The sequence below is a fragment of the Mustela erminea genome, chromosome 18 (genome assembly GCF_009829155.1).
Source record: "Mustela erminea isolate mMusErm1 chromosome 18, mMusErm1.Pri, whole genome shotgun sequence".
Taxonomy (NCBI): domain Eukaryota; kingdom Metazoa; phylum Chordata; class Mammalia; order Carnivora; family Mustelidae; genus Mustela; species Mustela erminea.
The window spans coordinates 59,335,432-59,350,890 of NC_045631.1; the positions used below are offsets into that span (position 1 = coordinate 59,335,432).

Below are 15,459 nucleotides of genomic sequence, written 5' to 3' on the forward strand. Positions count from 1 at the left end.
TTCTAATCGGTTTGAGTCTGATGAAGTCCCAGGCGGTTGGTGCAAGGAAGATTGAAACCACTCGCCTTTTCATCAGACTTCAGCCTCTTACCGCAGCTAAAGAGCCTTTTCCCACTTAGAGAGGAATTAGTTTCTGTCTCCACAATGAAGTCATCCTGGGCTGAGGCCGTCCCCCTCCCACGTCCTTTGTGGGGTCCCAGACCTTGCCAAGGACTTCCGAGATGTGAGTGCAGCCGGGCTTCTCCCCCGGAGCGGATCCTGCAACGCCTGATGCCCCACGCCCCCCTCCGCTCACTCCCCGGCCCTCCGCCCTCCCCCAGAAAGAGAGGTTGGGCTGCGGCACGTGGACACCGCTCGGCGCCAGCTGCCTTGGAAGCCACCCGGTAGGAAGTTCAGAACGCGGAGAATCTTCGCGGCAGACGGGGTGTGATGATGCCGGTTAATGAACCCTAGTGCACCCTTTGTAAGTTTGGGTTTATGAACAACAATACAAAATTCCCAGAAAGCCCCGTGCTGAGCACAAAGCTCGGGAGAGAACAGAAGCATGAAACCTGGAACCCGGGGAGGCCTCCAGGTCCGGGGGGAAGACGCCCAGCCCCGAGAAGGCAGGTCCTGATGAGCAGGACTCGCGAGCCTTCGAGAGCCTCGAACGCCCCAGCCTGGGTCAGGTAAGGCCTGAGAAAGACCTGGAAGCCGACAGAAACGCTCACGCTGCTTTTCTTTCTTTCTTTTCTTTTTTTAAGATTGTATTTATTTATTTGACAGAGAGAGATCACAGGTAGGCAGAGAGGCAGGCAGAGAGAGAGGGGGAAGCAGGCTCCCCGCTGAGCAGAGAGCCCGATGCGGGGCTCGACCCCAGGACCCTGAGATCATGACCTGAGCCGAAGGCACAGAATCAACCCACTGAGACTCCCAGGCGCCCCATGCTGCTTTTTTAAAATTATTATTGTAGTAAAATACACATAATATAAAATTGAGCGTTTAACCGCGTACGAGCACACAGCTCTGTGGCTCCACATGTGGCGCAGCCGTCACCACCGTCCGCCCACGTCCTCGCGTCTCGGAGCAGAAACTCTGTGTCCATGAGACACCAACCACCTCCCGCCTCCCCCAGCCCGACACCCCCCGCCCACCTCCTGTCCCTACGAATCAGACGACTCCGGGGATCTCGCATCAGTGGGATCTTACGGGACGTGTCCTTCCGTGACTGGATTACTTCGATCCACAGAATAATCTCAAGGCGGCCCGCGCTGTAGCCGGTGTCAGAAGCCACTTCCTCTTCAAGGCTGGGTAACACTCTGTGCATGGCTGTTCCCGTGTTCATGCGGCCGTCAACGGACCCATGGCCGCTTCCACCGTCCGGCCGCCGTGCGGAAAGGTGGCACTTCTCCATCTAGCAAATGTTACCTGCGTCTTCAGGTGGAAGAGCGGGTGACACGGGACCCCGCAAGCCCCCCGGGCTCTGCTTCACTCTCCTGAATAGACAAGAATACCCAAGACCTGTGGCGGCTCCCGAGACACCATCCACATTCTCACGCCTCCTCTTACCGAGTTTTCTCGTTGTGTCCTGAGAGCTTCTGCCACACGAGCACGTGGGACATGTTCTGCCCAGACTTGGTCATCCTGCTGACACCTGCCGCGAGCTGGGGGAGGAGCCCTCTTCATCGGGAAGGGGGCCGGGGGCAGAGCCCAGAGGGAGGGCCTCGAAACCAGAAAGGGGGGTCGGAGCCCAGTCCTGCCCTGAGGCAGACAAGTCCTTGGGCTTCTCTTTGCTCAGCTGTAAACTGGGCGCGACCCCAAGCCGGCTCTGGCGAAGCCACATGTGGGGCCGTGGGCTGCGAGCCATGCTGAGGCGTGGCACCCGTGGATTTCCTGGCTTTCGAGCCTGGGTCCCAGGAGCGGGACTCAAAGGGAGCGCTCGCTCTCTGGGAGGAGGAACCGGGCTGCGGCAGCACAAGAAGTGTCCTGAGCTGTCACTGGTGCCTCTCCAGGCGCTTCTATCTCCATGAAGCGCTGAGTAGCCACGGAGGGCAGATACGCACCTGGTGCCAAGCCTCACGAAAGCCACTTTCCCGATGGTGGGACATGAATCCCCATGATAGTTCTATTGTGCTCACTTCAAAAGTCAGGAAATTTGGGGCACAGAGCTGTCACATACCGTGGCCAAGCTGAGCCTGAAGTCCCTGGCAGAGGCAGTGAGCGGGCCCCAGAGCAGGCGTCCGGGGGGCCGGCCCTGCCCACACCCCCACAGCATGCCAGGGAGACCAGATGTCCGGTTCTGGCCAAAGAGGGAGGACTGGAAGGACGTGCTGTCACTTCCAGACTGAGGTGGCCGCGTCCTGATGGCCTGTCCCTATGTTGCCTCCACAGCCAGCTGAGTCCCTTCTGGGGACAAAGTCAGCTGGACATTGTGAGCAGAAATAAGCAGGCTGTGTGTTGAGTCCGCGGCGTCTGAGGACTGCCTGGCCAGCGGTCAGCAGGACTGACTGATACATCCTGCTCACAGTCAAGGCCACGCTCCAGGGGTGGCCTCCAGCCCTGCTAGGTGAGGATGAGGCATGGGTTTCAGAGGCAGGCTTCGGCCCTGACAGAGAGCACGGCCACGGCGCGGGCCGCGGTCATGCCCGCTCATCATGGACGAGGCCAGCCTGTCGTCTAGCCTCACACTGGGATCCTGGAGGGCTGTCCCGCTCAGCCTCCCGTGGTGGGCTCCGCAAAGGCTGCGCCAGGAGCTGGCAGTCCAGAGAGAGACAGAACGAAGCCTTCGGCCTTGGAAGCGGACAAGTTCAAGAGAGGGGGGTGAGGTGAGGTCCAGACATGCAGCGCAGAGGCTCAGGATTCCTGAGGGATTCCTCAGTTCAGTCTTAAAGGCGGACTAGCGGCAGAGACAGGGAGCGTCCGGACACACCAGGCAGAGGGCACGGGTGAGCAAAGACGCAGAGGCCCAAGGAGGCACGTGAGGGGCCCTTACTATGGGGCATGGCGGACCAGCAGACGGCAGGTGACAGGGACCAGCAGGCTGGGTTGGGCAGCCAGGACCACCAAGGGGCTGGGTGTGAGCAGAGGAGGGACCCCCGCCGGTTCCCACCCTAAATCTATCCCCTTAGCGGCAGCAGGGAGCATGGCTAGTGGCAGGGGGGACGGGGGGGTACCTGATGGTCCTACTGGCCACTGCAGTCCAGACAAGACGAAAGCACCCCACGGTTAAGGGGTTGGCAGCCGGCAAAGGCCCGGCACCGGACGCCCAAAAGAAAAGAGGTCAGATCTAAGACTTGGCTTCAAAGTGTTGGCGCCGCAGCAGTATTTCCAGCCGAGGCCCAGAAATGAGGGGACGTTCGGAATCCAACTTCCTCTCAGAAAGAACCCAGACGAGGCCAAGGACAGTGTGCCATGACTGCACAGTTAGTGAGAACAAAAAAGCAGCCATTGTTACTGGAGACCACTAAGCACGCACCCTGAGCTCAGGGAGGAAAGGACCACTTCTAGCTGGAGACAACGGAAGGCTTCCCGGAGGAGGTGACATTTGAGTGGGGTTCTGAAGGATGTGTAGGAAGATTCCCAAGAGTGGAAATATCCAGGCACATGCCCCCCACACAAGTCCTGGCCCAAGGGACGAGAAGCTCAGTGACCAGACACAGTGAGAGGGGACAGGACAGCCCCCCCAGAAATGCACTCAGTCATTCAGCAATCATGAATCGGCTGCCCAGGCCTGGGTTCAAGGCTCTGAGACCACAAACAGAACTGAGCCGGTGGGTAACAAGGCTGAGCGTCGCCGGGGCCGCAGCAGATGGGAGGTGAAGCCAGAGGCAGAGAGGCCCCTGGCGGGCCGCTGCTGGAGACCCCAGACCAGACGAGCGGCGGTCCAGCCGGGCCTGCCTGAGTTATTTTCCATCCAGCAGAAGCCCGCTGGGGTCCCGTGAGCCGTGTGTGGCTGACCGTCCCTCATCACCGTGCTGATTCTGGGGTGCGGCTCAGGCCGGGGGGTGGGCTCTCTGACGGCCGGCCCGGGGCTCCCTGCCTCCCACTGCCCTCTGCATTCGCCTGCAGGAGTGCGCGGGTATTGACCGCCGCCCACGACTCATCGGACGCCGATCGGGGGATCGATGGGGTCAGGTCACAGGGCCAGCACCCCGACGGGACCTGGGCAGCGCGCTCCTGGCTGACTTGCATTTTAAGGATAAAGAGGCAGCTGTCCCTTTTGCCAGAAGGCATTTAAGGATTTTAATCTCTTCGCTGGGGGAGAAGAGGCGGGTCTCGGCCGTGGCACGGTTCGGCGCAGCTGCAGAATGAAGCGGCCTCCTTCTGGGGTGAAGGTCATGGCTGGGACTCACTGCTGCTGGCCGCTCGCTGTGCAACGTGTCCAGCCGGCTCAGCAAACAGAACTGCTCCGGACATTCCCGATACCGTGGGTGCCGGCGAGGACTGAAGGCGGAGCTGTGGACAGAGCGAGGGCCGGGTGGGCAAGAGAGGCTCAGCCCCAGCTGCACACACTGCCTCCCCAGCTCCAGAGACCCACAGATGCTCCAGCCCCTGGGCGCCACTCCGGTCCCTGGAGCCCCGGATACACGCACGCATCCCGTGATCTCGCCGTGCCGGCTGCAATCTGCTAGCGGCCGGAGGAGGCCAAGGCCCTGTCTTTTCTGCAAGGGACTCTTCCACTCAATGCTCCTTCCCCAGCAGCAAACAGCGCCTTGCAGACCAGACCCTCGGCACACCCATGCATCCCAGGAGCCGGGGCAGAGGGCTCTAGACGTCCTCCTGGCGGGAAGGGTGAGGAGCAAAAGGTATTTCTCTCCGGGTCTCTGTGGCAGGACCCAGCGGCTCCCTGCGTGTTCACAGCCCTCTCAGCCTGGAGGGAACGTGGGCAGCCTGTGGTGGGGCAGGTGGGGTCTCCCTGGGGCACGGTGTGGGGACCGAGGGCCAGCCCATGCCCGTAGGCTGCCTTCTCCAGGCCAGCCCCAGAGCCGTGCCCTCCCAGCCACCCCCAGACCCCCAGGAGTAAAATGGACACTCGTGAACACATTTCCTGGTGCATGGATCGCACTGGGCACCTGGAAACTGCTTCTGTCCCGGTGGCATCCACAGAGCTGTTTCCCAGGATGCTGATGGGCTGGAGTGTGCCCTCTGCGTAGGGAAGAGGCCCGGCCCTGGTCATCAGCCCCAAAGAACACAAAAGGCTGACAGCCACACAGGTCAGAGACAGGGTCCAGATTCCCACTGTGGCCAAGGAGGAAGCCCACGGACCGCCTCGAGCCTCCAGAGAGCCAGGCCTCGGGTTTCCCCCTGGGCACAGCACCAGCCCTCGGGGAGACACAGAGCACGTCGGCAAGAAGAGTCACCATGTCACCGCAGGTGCCTCTGAGTGCTGTGACAAGAAAACCGAATGCTGCGGTAGGAGGTAGCGGGCCAAGGCAGAGATGCGTCCGCACCTGCAGGTGGACGGGAAGGAGAGCAGAGGACCGTGGGGCCGAGGCCGCTCCCCAACCCCCGGGTCAGCAGAGCCCCGGGAGCCTGGCCTGTGCACCTACACACACACGTGTACACAGAGAGGCGTGCACACCCACGTGGACGTGCACACACGTATATGTATGCACACAGAGATGTGCACATGCGTGTGTACACGCAGATACTAGACTCTTGTGCACTGATGTACATTCACACGGAGCCGTGTACATGCATGTGTATGCATGTGCGTCTACGCACACCAACACAGACAGACACGCGGTGCACACGTGCGCATATACTTCTGCAGGGGTACTTTTACAGGGATCTGACTCCACACCACTACGGAGGGAGCGGCGTAAGGTGTCTCTCTCAAGAACGTGAGGTCCACGGGGCAGGCACAGAGCGAAAGAGGGAGTGGCCGGCAGGTGAGAGGGGCAACCCGCCCCCCCCCGCATGAGCTGGAACCTGCAGGGACAGCCGCTGTGGCCACTGCCCCTCACGCTTAGAAACGACCCACCCATTACCTGCTGGGGCGCTGAGACCTGCGTGCAGCTCGCAGACTTTAATGATTGCAGGATGTCCCTGCCGGTGTCCTCACCAGCTGACCGAGAAGAAGCTCACAGCCGGGGGGTTCCGGGTGGGGGACTCCCATGAGTGCTCCCAGGAAGGCAGAGGGAGGGGACACCTGGGGCAGGGGAGTGGCGGGAGGGACCTCAGCCTGGGGCCAGCCCCTTGCACTGCCTGTCCTGGTTGCAGGGACAGAGGGGTGGTGCTCCACAGAAGGGCCGCTCCAAGCCGCCGGATCCGGTGGGACACCAGCAGCACCCTCCCCGGCAGGGACCCCTCTGGCAGGTCCTCCCAGCCTAGATGGGCTTGAAAACCACAGCGCGGCAGAATTCACACGGAGCTGTGTACATGCATGTGTACGCATGTGCATCTACGCACACCAACACAGACAGACACGCGTGTACACACGTGCACATATACTTATGCAGGGGTACCTTGTCCCGAGACCCGACACAACCCAGCTGCTCCCGGTCGCACCTCCCGGGGGGGCCGATGCGGTGATGGCAATTATCGGCACCTTCCGGGCTGCCTAAAACCTTTGGGAAGACGCCTCGGGGCCTCACAAGTCCAGCGGAGCAGACACTGATGACAATAAGGAGAAGCCCGGGGATCCGGGCCGCATCGATTTCTTGTTTTGTTTTGCCCCACGTGGAGGTCATCTTACGGGCAGGGCAGGAAGGAATTACGTCCTCACCCCCCTCCAAGGAGACTCTGCTCTCATCCGGTGACACGAGCTTGGCGCGAGGCTTGGGGCCCCGGCCCCGCCGTGACCGGGGACCGGCGGCCGTGAGCGGCTGCCGCTCCTCCGACCCGTCCCTGCCGCCCTGGCAGACCGTTCGCGCCGATTCTGCGTCGTGTTGGCGGCTCCACACGCCTTCGTCAGGCACGCATCGGACCCCGGCGCTGACAGAGCCAGGCTGCTGGGACGATCAGGCCCGACACAGAGGGGTCAGGGGTGGTGCGGGGCCGCCGGGCAGAAGGCCGGGCAGAAGGCCGGGCAGCCGGCGGGCCCTGGCAGATGGGCGCAGGCTTGAGTCGCCAGGGCAGACAGAAGGTTCCGGGAGACGCCCTCCACCCCAGCCTGCCTCCCCAGGCCACACCGAGCCTGTTCTCGGCTAATGAGCCCTAATTAACATGTTGACGGGGATGTGCGCTGTTTTTATTTGGAAACTTTGTACCGTCTTGGTTGTTGCTTTTGTTGGATTCATGGTGCCCAGGTTGGACCCTCTCCTCCTTCCTGGCCTCCTGCCCCCAACCAGTACTCTGAGCCTGATCACCTCCTGGGGCCACGTGCTAGCTGCATCCACGGCTCTTCTCCAGACCGTCATGGGCTCCCGGCTGTGCATCCGGACTTCCAAGCCCAGCCTGCTTCCCTCCGGGCAACTCGATCCTGGCACCTGCCTCTGGGCTCACCACTCTCCGGCTGGGACGTTAGGGAAGGAGGGTCCTCAGAGACCATTTGGATGAACTGGGGGCCAAGGCACCAGAACCAAGGTAAAACCCAGAGCCTGGACCTGCTCAGAACACTCTCAGGTACCGAGCCCCTCACTGAAACATCCAGGTGTTCTGCGGGGAGCAGGAGGCACCTGTAGTCATCCGGAGAAAAATACCTTTTTCCCAAGTTCTATGGCAATTCAGGAGCAAGCTTAGATACAGAGGTCATGATAAGGGGGAGAAGGACTGTGCCCTCGGGTCGGGGATCTTCTCTAGGACCGCCATTAGCTCGCACAGCCTGCTGCCAATGTGCTTTTCCAGCTCTGCCTCCCACCTCCTCAAACCCTGTCCAGCCTCCCTGCTAACCTCACACACTCAGAGTTCTGCCCCCGTGCTTCTGCACCCCTGCACAGCCCTCCTCTCCCTGACACCTTCCCTCTTCCAGACCCAGTGCCTTAGTCAGCTTCTCCCACATAACGCTGCTTAACAAAATTCCCCCAAAGTCAGTGGCTTACAAGAGTCTGCCATCATTCCGACATGTCTGCAGACACATCTCCTTTCTGCTGGTTCAAAACGGGCTCAGCAGGCCAGCCCTGTCTCAGGATGGCTATCGCCTGAGCTTGACTCCGGGCTGTGGGCTGGGCCCAGGTCCGCTCCCCAGGTATCTCTCCGACGTCCAGGCTGGTGGGGCCCTGCTCCGGGCATATGCACCGGAGCACAGGATCCAAGCACGCACTCTGCTCGTGCTTTGTCCACTGTCATCCCACTGACCAGCACAGGCCACTCGATCTCCCTTGGCATTGGTGGGGAAAGGAAACGACTTTTCTTTCTCTGCCCACAGTGGGAGAGAGGCTATGAATATTTGTTAAAGAGCAACCCAAACCATCTCCCCTGTCTAAGTGCCACTTTCCACAAAGCCTCCCAGGCTTTCCTGACCACCCAGCCCTCCTCGCCCACCTCGGAACCTCCTGCTTCATGACAGCCTCCTCTGGTCCTGGCTCAGTCAGCAGGAGGTGACGTGCGTCCTGTGGCCTCATCTGGATTGCAAACACCCTGCATTTGAAGCACCTCCCAAGGTCACATTTGCCCTCCACAGCCCGTAGCATGGTTCCTGGAACACAAGAGGTCCTCAGTAAATAAGTGAATGTGAGTTGTGCCTCTGACTCAAAGGTGACTCCACAACCATAAGGCTTTCTTCAAGTTACGTGCAGAAGGGCCAGGTTCGTGGGCGCCAGGCTCCACAAGGGAAGGAGCCTCCCCTGCCTGCTGGGATGGCTTTGACCTGCTGGCCCCACCTCTAGGCTCCCAAGGTCAGGGACAAGGAACTAGGATCTTTCTTCAGCAGCCAAAGATGACCGTAACAAGATGTTCCCTCCCTACAGACTCCTCCGGCCCGGGTACAATTGCCAACCATCCCACACAGCTTTTCTACCATGGCAGCAGCCCACGCTCTCTAAAAGGGATAAACCACCAAAACTACGAAGTCCAATTAACACCCAGGAATGGGATGAATACGCAGTTCTTCTGCTGATGGAAATGTGGCTTCACATCTCCCTGTATGGGCAACCCTCTCACTGGCTCCACACAGCTGTGGGACACTGAATTGTCAGACTCACCCTGGCTGTGGGTGCTGGAGTTCTGGGAGCTGGAACCAGGAAAGGGAAGCCATTCTATAAGAGTTAAAGCAAATCAGTGAAATACTTGAAGGTCTTGTTAACACACAGTGGTCACCAAGGAAACATTTGTTGGATGGATGGATGGATGGATGTTTGGATGGTTGGATATATGGATACATGGACCTCAGAGGTCAGATGGATGGATGGATGGATGGATGGATGGATGGATGGGTGGATGGTTGGATATATGGATACATGGACCTCAGAGGTCAGATGGATGGATGGATGGATGGATGGATGGGTGGGTGGATGGTTGGATGGTTGGATATATGGATATATGGACCTCAGAGGTCAGATGGATGGATGGATGGATGGATGGATGGGTGGGTGGATGGTTGGATGGGTGGGTGGATGGTTGGATATATGGATATATGGACCTCAGAGGTCAGATGGATGGATGGATGGATGGATGGATGGGTGGGTGGATGGTTGGATGGTTGGATATATGGATATATGGACCTCAGAGGTCAGATGGATGGATGGGTGGATGGATGGGTGGGTACGTAGACGAGGCATTGCCTCTATTGTACTATGATAACAGGCACCTGGCATAACCAACCATCCTAGCTGGCCCAGCATCCCAGAGGGGTTTTCCGAGATGCAGAAATCTCAGGACAGTTCCAGGCAAGTCAGGGTAAGTTGGTTGCCTTCCATGAAAAACAAAATCCATCAAGTCCTTCAGTGTAGCTTTCCTGTGCCTGGCCTTGGGGAGAGAGGCAGAAATCAGAGCCATTAAAGTGGGAGGTAGACCAGAGATTCACCCCACCTGCACACAATCTTCCCAGGCAGGAAGAAAGGACCAGTTCCTGGAGGAACAGACCATTCCATCAGGGTGACTCTTGCTGATGGCACCAGCTAGCTGCTCCTGAGGGGAAACAGTGGAAACCCCTGGAAGCCAGGGAAGCAGGCTCTCATGGGCTCCTTAACTGCTAAGAGCAGCTGTGCTGGGAGAGAGCAGGCTTGTTTCTGGAACAGCGGAAAAGCAGAGAACTAGGGATTGCCTCCAAATCTGAGGCTTCTGCCCAGCGCCCTCAGAGGTCAGTTGGCCAGAACCCAATGTTTATAGCAATGCAGGCTGACATCCTTAAACACGTGTCCAACCACCGGAAGATGGGGGCTTGTGGTGCATTTGCACCCAGGAATTCTACCTGGCACTGAAAAGAAATGCACCACGTTTCGCATGCGTGAAGCTCAGAAAAAACAACGATGAGTTAAAAAAAATAAAAATAAAAATAAAAATAAAGGTGCAGAAAAAAATACAGGGTGACTCTATTCAACTAAAGTCAGAAATATACAAGTAAATCCTACACCATTTGGAGTAGGCACAGAGCAGTTAGAACCACAAAGAAAAGCGAGTGAATGAACAATTCAAAACACAGGACAGAGTTCCCCTTCTGGGGACAGGGGATAAAACCGGAAGGGGCGCGGGGCTGGAGGCCAGGACCCCCGCCTGTGCCTCGGGGCCGGTGATGGGCCCACAGACACACAGTGCCTATTTATTATTTACACCTCGATGTCTATGCATATTTCATGACGCAAGCCAGGAACCGAAAGGCAAGGCAAGACGCTAACATGGGTAGACAGGGAGTGAAGGGAAGGTGAACCAGGCAGGGAAGAGCTGCCGACGTGATCTCCCAGCCAGGGGGGCACCCCCAGCCCGCCGATGGGGGTGCCTCCCAGCCCCACACGATGCTTTGTCCTCCTGTCCCGCAGAGGGGGCCATCTCTGAGTCTGACGTCCCACCAGAGCATGGCGTGGGCCAAGCCATCTGCCTCCTGCCCGGGGCTCCCAAGGTGTGACCCTGGGGCTCTCCCTAGGGCTGAACTGGGCTGGCCAGGGGTGCTGGCCTGGCTGCTGGTGGGACGTGTCCATGGGGGCACCGGCCAACTCAGCCTGGGGGGACCTGGCCTGGCCCTACCTTCCCTCCTTCCTCATTCCCACCCGCGAGCCTCAGAATGGGGGTCCCTGCCGCTCGCTCTCCACTCGGGTGCGGTGGGGACGGAGCCGAAACCCAAGGTCCTCAGGGGTCATGCCTTTCTCTGCCAGGGGCATGCAGAGATGCCATCCTGTCCCCTTTGGCCAAACCCTAATTCGTGCCCCTCTCCATCTGCCCCAGGAGGGACGCCCTAGAAGCCCACTCGGCACCCACATGCACGCGGCAGGAGAACGCCACGGGCCAGTCTTCTCTCTCCCTCTGGCTGGACAGACCCTCCTGACGGGTGCTTTATGGGACGCCCTGGAGGCTGGTCCTGGGAGCTGGGCTGTGCATCCCGCCTGGGGAGACTCCTCCCCACTCCCCAAGAAACCAAGATCCTGCCTGTCCGGCTCTGCCTCCCTGTGATGCTGGGCTGAGCTCTCCAGGACACCCCCAGAGCCCCCGGCGCCCGGCTCCTCCGCACCCACCCTGGGGTCTAGCCGCTCCGCTGCTCTGCAACGGACCCAACTCCAGCACGTGCGTTCGGTTTTACGGAGCACTGCGCGAAAATGCTGTGCAGTCAGGTCCTGGCACCAATACCACGCTCTGCCCATCCGTCTGCTTTTACGCCCGGCGCAGAGGGGAAAGGAGAGGAACCAGGGCAGGCGGGGGCGGGGCGGGGGGAGCCTGGGGCCGTGGCTGGAGTTTCCAGTCCAGGGAATGGGGGAGGGAGGCGGAGGCGCAGAGGGAGGCCGCGTGTGGCCCAGCCGCGCGGGGTGGGGCGGGGGGCAGAGAGCACGTGTGAAAGGACGGGGCTCCGGACTCCGGCGGGGCTGGGGCACCTTCGGGCCTGGGCCTGCTGGTCTCGCTAATGCCACCGGCAGAGAGCAGCTTCTCTGGGGCCCGAGAAGGAGGGAAAGGGGAGAAGGGAGAGGAGGAAGGGGGGAGGGGAGCGGGGGAGAATGGTCGAAGGGGGAGAGGGAAGACCGGAGGGGGAGCAGGAGGGGAGGGGGAGGGGCGGGGCGGGAGGGGGAAGGGGGAGGGGAAGGAGGGGCGGAAACACCCACGGGCCAAGGCCAGACCCTTTCCCCCACAGCTGTTCTGAAGGGGTCCACGGGTCCCAGAAGCCCAGGCAGCCTCCCCGCCCTCACCAGCTCCACTCCGGGGCCTCTGGGCTGTGAAACCCTCCCGCACGAGTCTTCCCACACCACCCCCGGCCCCGGCCGTGCGCAGGGGTGCGCAGGAGAACAGGGCACATGCGGCCCCAGCCACGCTCGTCCCACCCCTAGGCCCTCGGCCCACCGGCAGGGCTTCCTCCCCGCTGGCTTCCGCCGGCTGGGCTGGCACCGGACTCGGCCCACGCGGGGGCCGCCCTGCGCGTTGGAGGCGTTGGAGGCGGTCAGTCCTGCTCCGCCAGGGGCAAGCAGCGGAGGGACTCGCCACAGCTCCCTCGGCCTGTCAGGGGTCGGGGTCGAAGGGAGACTCTTCCACGCCAGAGGCTCCTCCTGCCCCCACCCCCCCAGGAGGCCCGATGTGGGGAGGAGTCAGGACAGGAGCACAGGGATAGGGGCGGCCCAGCGGGTCAGGCTGCAGAGCTCTGGGGTCACTGGGAAGAGAGCGAGCCCCGGGCACCGCCGGCCGCGTGCTGCCCACCTCGCCAAGAGGGCGTCCCCTCCAGGAGAGGGTGTCGGGCAGCTGGGATGAGGCCATCTCCAGCTGACCACCCCCCGCCCCAACGGGTGTCGCTTATTTTAAGTAAGCACAACTCTGGCCAGCACGACCATCTGCATTGTTTGTCTGACTCAAAGGGAGAAAAAAGAAGCCGGTCGAGGCGGGAGGCGGGTGCCGGGAGTGGAAACCGGCCGAGCCCCACCCGGAGCTCAGGACCTGCCGCTGCCTTGCCCTAAATTTAACCAGCTGGAGATCTTTTTTAAGTCCCATCCTACTGAACCTTTTGAAATAAAGATTTGCCTTTTAATGGGAGATGTGCATTTCATTGTGCAGACGCCTGGCTTTGACTGCAAACCCAGGGAAGCTCCCGCGTGGGCACCCCCAGCGCTGCCCCTGGGCTGAGGGGCCGGTTCCCAGCCGGTGGGCACACAGGCTTCCTGGAAGCCAGCAGGGAACAGAGAGAGCCAACCGCGACGGAAAGGTGCCCGCCAAGAAAATAAATAAGACGCTCTGGCTCCTGCGGGACAGGCCCCGCGATCACGGGAGCCCGCGGCACCGACCCAGGCCGGGCTCCCAACCCTCCACTGTGTCTCGGGCCTGAGAGCGGGGCCCTCCTCGTGGGCTGTGTGCGACGTGCAGCTGGACAGCCACGGACTGCGGCCCCACAGGAAACAGGAAACGTGCTCTCCGTGGGGACAGCGTGTCACCAAAGCCCATGGAGGGAGAGGTCGCAAGCACGCAAGAAACACTCACTGCATTCGACTCCGTGAGCCTGTGCGAGAGGCCAGCTGTGGGGAGCAGAGCCCGGCCCTCCCCGACCTCATGATCTCCGCGGAGATCCCCGACAGAAAGGGGGACCCAGTGCGGGGCAACTCCAGGCCCAGGTGACACAGGGCAGAGGTGCAGAGAAGGGAGAGGAATGTAGGGCTAAGAGCCCCCGGGCCCTCCTGGCCGGCTCCTGCCTGGGACGGGGCCGCGGGCTCCCCACCGCACCACGACGCCGTGACGGAGTCAGGATAGGAGCCAAACCCCCAAAGCCTTCTTCCCCAAGGAGGCGAACGGGTCTCTCATTAACCACTGGCCATCTGTCTTCTGGGCTAGCTTGCCTGCCCGACTTCCCTCATCCTTTTGCCAAAAGAGCAAAATTCACCATTTTTATCTCAACGGCCATGCGAGCCGGCCGCCAGGCCACGGATCGGCTGAGGTACCGTCCTTTGTTCTGCGTCTGTGCGTACGTACGACCTGGATGTGGCCACGCCTGCCTGGCCCTGTAGGGGGGTGACAAGAGCCAGCCCTGCTGCCCCAGGTCCAGGGGCCACATCTGCTCCCCACTCCCTAGGCCCAGCTCAGTGGGACCGGGACGCGCCATCCGCATGAGCCGGGATGTCAGCCCACTGAAAGCGAGCTGGAGGAAAGCCCGTCCATCCCTTGGAAACGAGTTTATGGGTCAGGCCATCATGGCTCCCCCAGGGCCCAGACAAAATGTAGAAAAATTCAGGCTGCAATGTCGTCCACACCCACACGCTGTCCCCAACAGTGGGACGATGCTGTCACCCGTCTGCCGGTCCCGCCGTCCCCCAGGGTCTGTGGAGAAGGCAGGCGAAGGGGGAGGAGCCGGCCTCTGGCTGTCCACCGGACTCCTAACTCCCACCCATGGCCTCGCCTCCTCTCTCCCTGCTCGGAACTCCCAGGACGGCCCTAACGTGCCAGGAGAAAGCGGGGCTCCGTGAACGCATCACAGGAGACAGAGCCCTCCGGGCTGATGACAACTTACCCCCCAACAACGTACTGATCGTTCCTGGAGCTTCCTGCCTCCTGAGTGTGACGGGCGCAGGGGCAGGTGGACTCCGCCCACAGAATCCATCCTCCGTCCATTCAAAGACAAGGGAGCCACGGAGCCACGGTCCTGAGGAAGCAGAGACGCTGCTTCGCTTTGCCGCAGGGGCCCGCACACGTGGAGGCGGGCACAGCCCTGCTGGCATCCCGGTGTTGGGGCTCCACGGGCTGCCGTCCCCAGGGCGGCCAGCGTGCGGTTTCATCAGAGGCTCGCCCGGGGAAGGAGCTTCCTAGCTCCCGCTGGCTGTCGGCGCAACTCCCTTCCTTGCGGTCACAGTCCCTCACGTCCTGCGGGCTGTTGGCTGGGGCAGCCGGCAGCACCCGGCGGCCCCCCACAAACCCTGCTCTCCCAGCCCTACGCCTCTGCCCCGACTGCCCGTCTGGGAGCAGGGTCCTCCTGAGCGTCCTCGTGGCCTCTGAGCTCTGGGAGGCTGCGGGTGGGACGGTCAGGAGGACAGGCTCCAGGACCCCCTGGACACCCACGCCCTGGGGCTCTCGGAGGAGACGCTCACCTGCTTCACCCCTTCCTGCCCCCAGCAGGGCTCTAGGGACAGACCCCGGGGGCGGTGACAAGTTCTTTGGCTTCAGGTGGCCCCGTGGGCTCCAGAGGCCCCACATCACGGGCCCGGTGGCTCCCTCTCAGCCACCAGCACCCCACGAAGTGTAGGTGGGACGTGAAGATTCATGAGGAGCCCAGAGAAGCCGGCGGGTGGCCCCTGGGCCACTCCGAACCCGTCTTCTGTCTTGGGGCTTTTCCGCTAGGCCTCAGGGACCTAGAGCTGCAGCTCCACGAGAGAGCGGGGAGCAAGATGGCAGTCGGGAAAAATCCTATGAAAAAGGACACATTTCAATAAAAGGTGTTAAAAGATAAAGCAGAGATACACTTTTAAACATTTCTCACTTGTTTTCCTAAAG

At 61.1% G+C, this 15,459-nt stretch overlaps 1 protein-coding gene across 6 annotated transcripts; it reads right to left on the reverse strand.

Moving 5' to 3' along the window:
* Positions 1 to 907: 907 nt before the first annotated feature.
* LOC116577903 lies at positions 908 to 15,050 on the reverse strand. Of its 6 annotated transcripts, XM_032321691.1 has the most exons (5): positions 14,483 to 15,050; positions 9,063 to 9,116; positions 8,404 to 8,557; positions 4,576 to 4,758; positions 908 to 4,434 (listed from the first exon to the last, which is right to left on the reverse strand). In XM_032321691.1, exons 1-5 carry the CDS (start codon positions 14,745 to 14,747, stop codon positions 4,110 to 4,112), a joined length of 981 nt encoding a protein of 326 aa, XP_032177582.1. In that variant the 5' UTR covers positions 14,748 to 15,050; the 3' UTR covers positions 908 to 4,109. The 6 variants fall into 6 exon arrangements, 3 of the variants coding, with proteins under 3 accessions (XP_032177582.1, XP_032177585.1, XP_032177583.1); XM_032321694.1 differs by lacking the exon at positions 4,576 to 4,758; XR_004280654.1 differs by lacking the exons at positions 908 to 4,434; positions 9,063 to 9,116; positions 14,483 to 15,050 and adding an exon at positions 6,447 to 7,023 and having other exon boundaries at positions 4,649 to 5,429; positions 7,290 to 8,497.
* Between the last annotated feature and the right edge of the window lie 409 nt (positions 15,051 to 15,459).

Coding starts and splice junctions, on each gene's coding strand:
- LOC116577903 (XM_032321691.1), bottom strand. CDS start 14,747: ATGAAACCGCACGCTGGCCGCCCTGGGGACGGCAGCCCGTGGAGCCCC. Junction 9,117..14,482: donor GATCAGTACGTTGTTGGGGG/GTAAGTTGTCAT, acceptor TAACTCTTATAG/AATGGCTTCCCTTTCCTGGT. Junction 4,435..4,575: donor CGGCACGGCGAGATCACGGG/ATGCGTGCGTGT, acceptor CTCTGTCCACAG/CTCCGCCTTCAGTCCTCGCC.